The following is a 2,048-nucleotide window of genomic DNA, read 5'->3' as shown; positions in this document are numbered from 1 at the left end:
TCCCTCATCCCCCTATCATCCACTTCTTCAGCTCCTCACTTACTTCTCTTTTCATGTTCCTACATTTCTCATCCCACCATCCTCTTCGTTCCTTTTTCTCTTCTCTCTCTACTGCCCATTCTACTCTCCTCTTTATCATCCTCCATTCTTCTTCCACCCCCTTATACTTCTCTTCCCTCTTCCCGAAGTATTCCTCAAATTTCTTCCTTCCCTCTTCCGACCAAACCCCCCTTCTACCCTTACTTTTCCCTTCTCCTATCCTTTCTTCAAACTGTCCTCTTCCCTCCACCCATACCGTTAATGGCTGATGATCTGAGTCCACCCATTCCTCCACCTTCATCTTCTCAACCTTCCTCCTCGTCTCCTCATTCCCAATCACGTAATCTATTACCGTCCTTCCCTTCCCTCCTGTAAACGTCCATTCTCCCTCCTTATCCCCCTTTATGCTTCCATTCAGAATCGACCATCCTAATTTTCCCAAAAAACTACACAATTTCTTCCTCTCTTCATTCATTTTTTCATCGTTCGACTTCCTCCCCCACCCTTCCCCTTCTTCCTCCTCCCTGCCCAATCTTCTCCCTCCTCTCCCCGTTCTCGCATTAAAATCCCCCCCTATTAATACCTTCACCCCTTTCTCTCTGTCTTCCATCCACTCCCTTAGCAGCCTCATTTTTCCCTCCAGATCTCCATTTACATATACTCCCACCAATCTCCACCACACCTTCCCTAACTTAACCTTACTCCCTCCTTCATTTTTTCCCGGTTTTCTCTCTCTCTTGCTATTCTTTCCCTTATCCCCACAATCGTCCCCCCCATTGCTCTCCCCTTTTTATTCCTCTTTCTAGCCTCCTGCATTTCCCACATATAACCCTTCGGCAGCCATTCTTTCACCCTCACCCACCCCTTCCTCTGCAGCCATGTCTCACATAAAAACATCACGTCCCACTCCATTAACTTCTTCCTAAAATCCTCCTCCTTATTTTCCATGCCCGCCACATTGCAGTAACCTACTGTATATTTTTTATCTTTTCCTTTTATTCTCTTCCTCCACCTTCTCCCACCCTTTTTATTCCCCCTGTTCTCTTCTATCTCTCCTTCTTCCTCCCCCCACCTCCTCTCTAAAAAACCCCTTTCTCTCTTTCCACCCCCTTTTCCCTCCCTATCCCCCTCACCTTCTCCATTACTTTTCTTCCCTTCCATTCCCTCAATTCGTCTCTAAACTCATCTCAAACCCATAACTTCCCCTCAATCCATATTTTCATATATCCTACCCTTACTCTCTTATTCTCCCTCCTATTCCTTTCTGCTTCCCTCTTTATCCACCACTCTATTCTTCTCTCTTTCTCAGTCAGATCATCCACTATCCACTCCCCTCTTGCTTTCAGCTTTGCCTTTCCTCTCATCCCCTCTATTTTCTCCCCCACAATCGCTAGTCTTACCCATACCATCCCTCTTCTCTCCTTGTCCTTATACCCTATGCTTCTCACCACCGTTCATGTCACCCCTACTATCTCCTTGATCTCTTTTCTTAACCCCTCTATTCCCTCCTCCTTTGCTTTCACCCCCTTTACAATTATATTTCTCTACCTCTCTTCCCTTTTCCTCTTTTCCCCCTCCAACTCTAGCCTCTTCATTTTTCCTTCTACTTCCTTCATCTCTCCCTTTCTCCTTAACTCCAACTGTTCTATCTTTTCCTTTACCTTCTTTTCCCCACACCCTTCCTCTTTCTCCTCCCCTCCCTTATCTTTCTCCATTTCCTCTACTCTTTCCTCCAAACTGTCTAATCTCCTTCTCATTTCCTCCATCCATTCTCTCATCTCCGTCCTCCCTTCCTTCACCTCTCTCAATTCCGCTTTCACCTCCATGAAACCTTCTTTCACCTTCCTCAGAATCTCACTCATCCTCCCTTCCACCTGTTTTTCTGGTTGTTCCATTAACTGAGTTTCTATCTACTTCCCTAATTGCTTTTCCGTCTGTTTCTCTGGCGATCTCATTACTTTTACGCTTTTCTTGAAAATTCCTGCCTGTATTTCCTCCATCTCCTTCCT

General features: G+C 45.6%; 1 protein-coding gene across 1 annotated transcript in view; it reads right to left on the bottom strand.

Annotated features, from left to right (window-relative positions):
- The window catches only part of LOC116850408, a 17,296-nt gene extending 15,395 nt beyond the window's left edge, over positions 1–1,901 (bottom strand). The window contains 1 exon segment of the mRNA XM_032828710.1: positions 1,588–1,901. Coding sequence (XP_032684601.1) covers positions 1,588–1,901 — 314 coding nt within the window.
- Between the last annotated feature and the right edge of the window lie 147 nt (positions 1,902–2,048).

Source organism: Odontomachus brunneus, unplaced genomic scaffold, assembly GCF_010583005.1.
Source record: "Odontomachus brunneus isolate Ranch 3 - 2012 unplaced genomic scaffold, Obru_v1 Obru_scaffold_001, whole genome shotgun sequence".
Classification (NCBI taxonomy): Eukaryota; Metazoa; Arthropoda; class Insecta; order Hymenoptera; family Formicidae; genus Odontomachus; species Odontomachus brunneus.
This window is presented reverse-complemented; position numbering and strand designations above follow the sequence as displayed.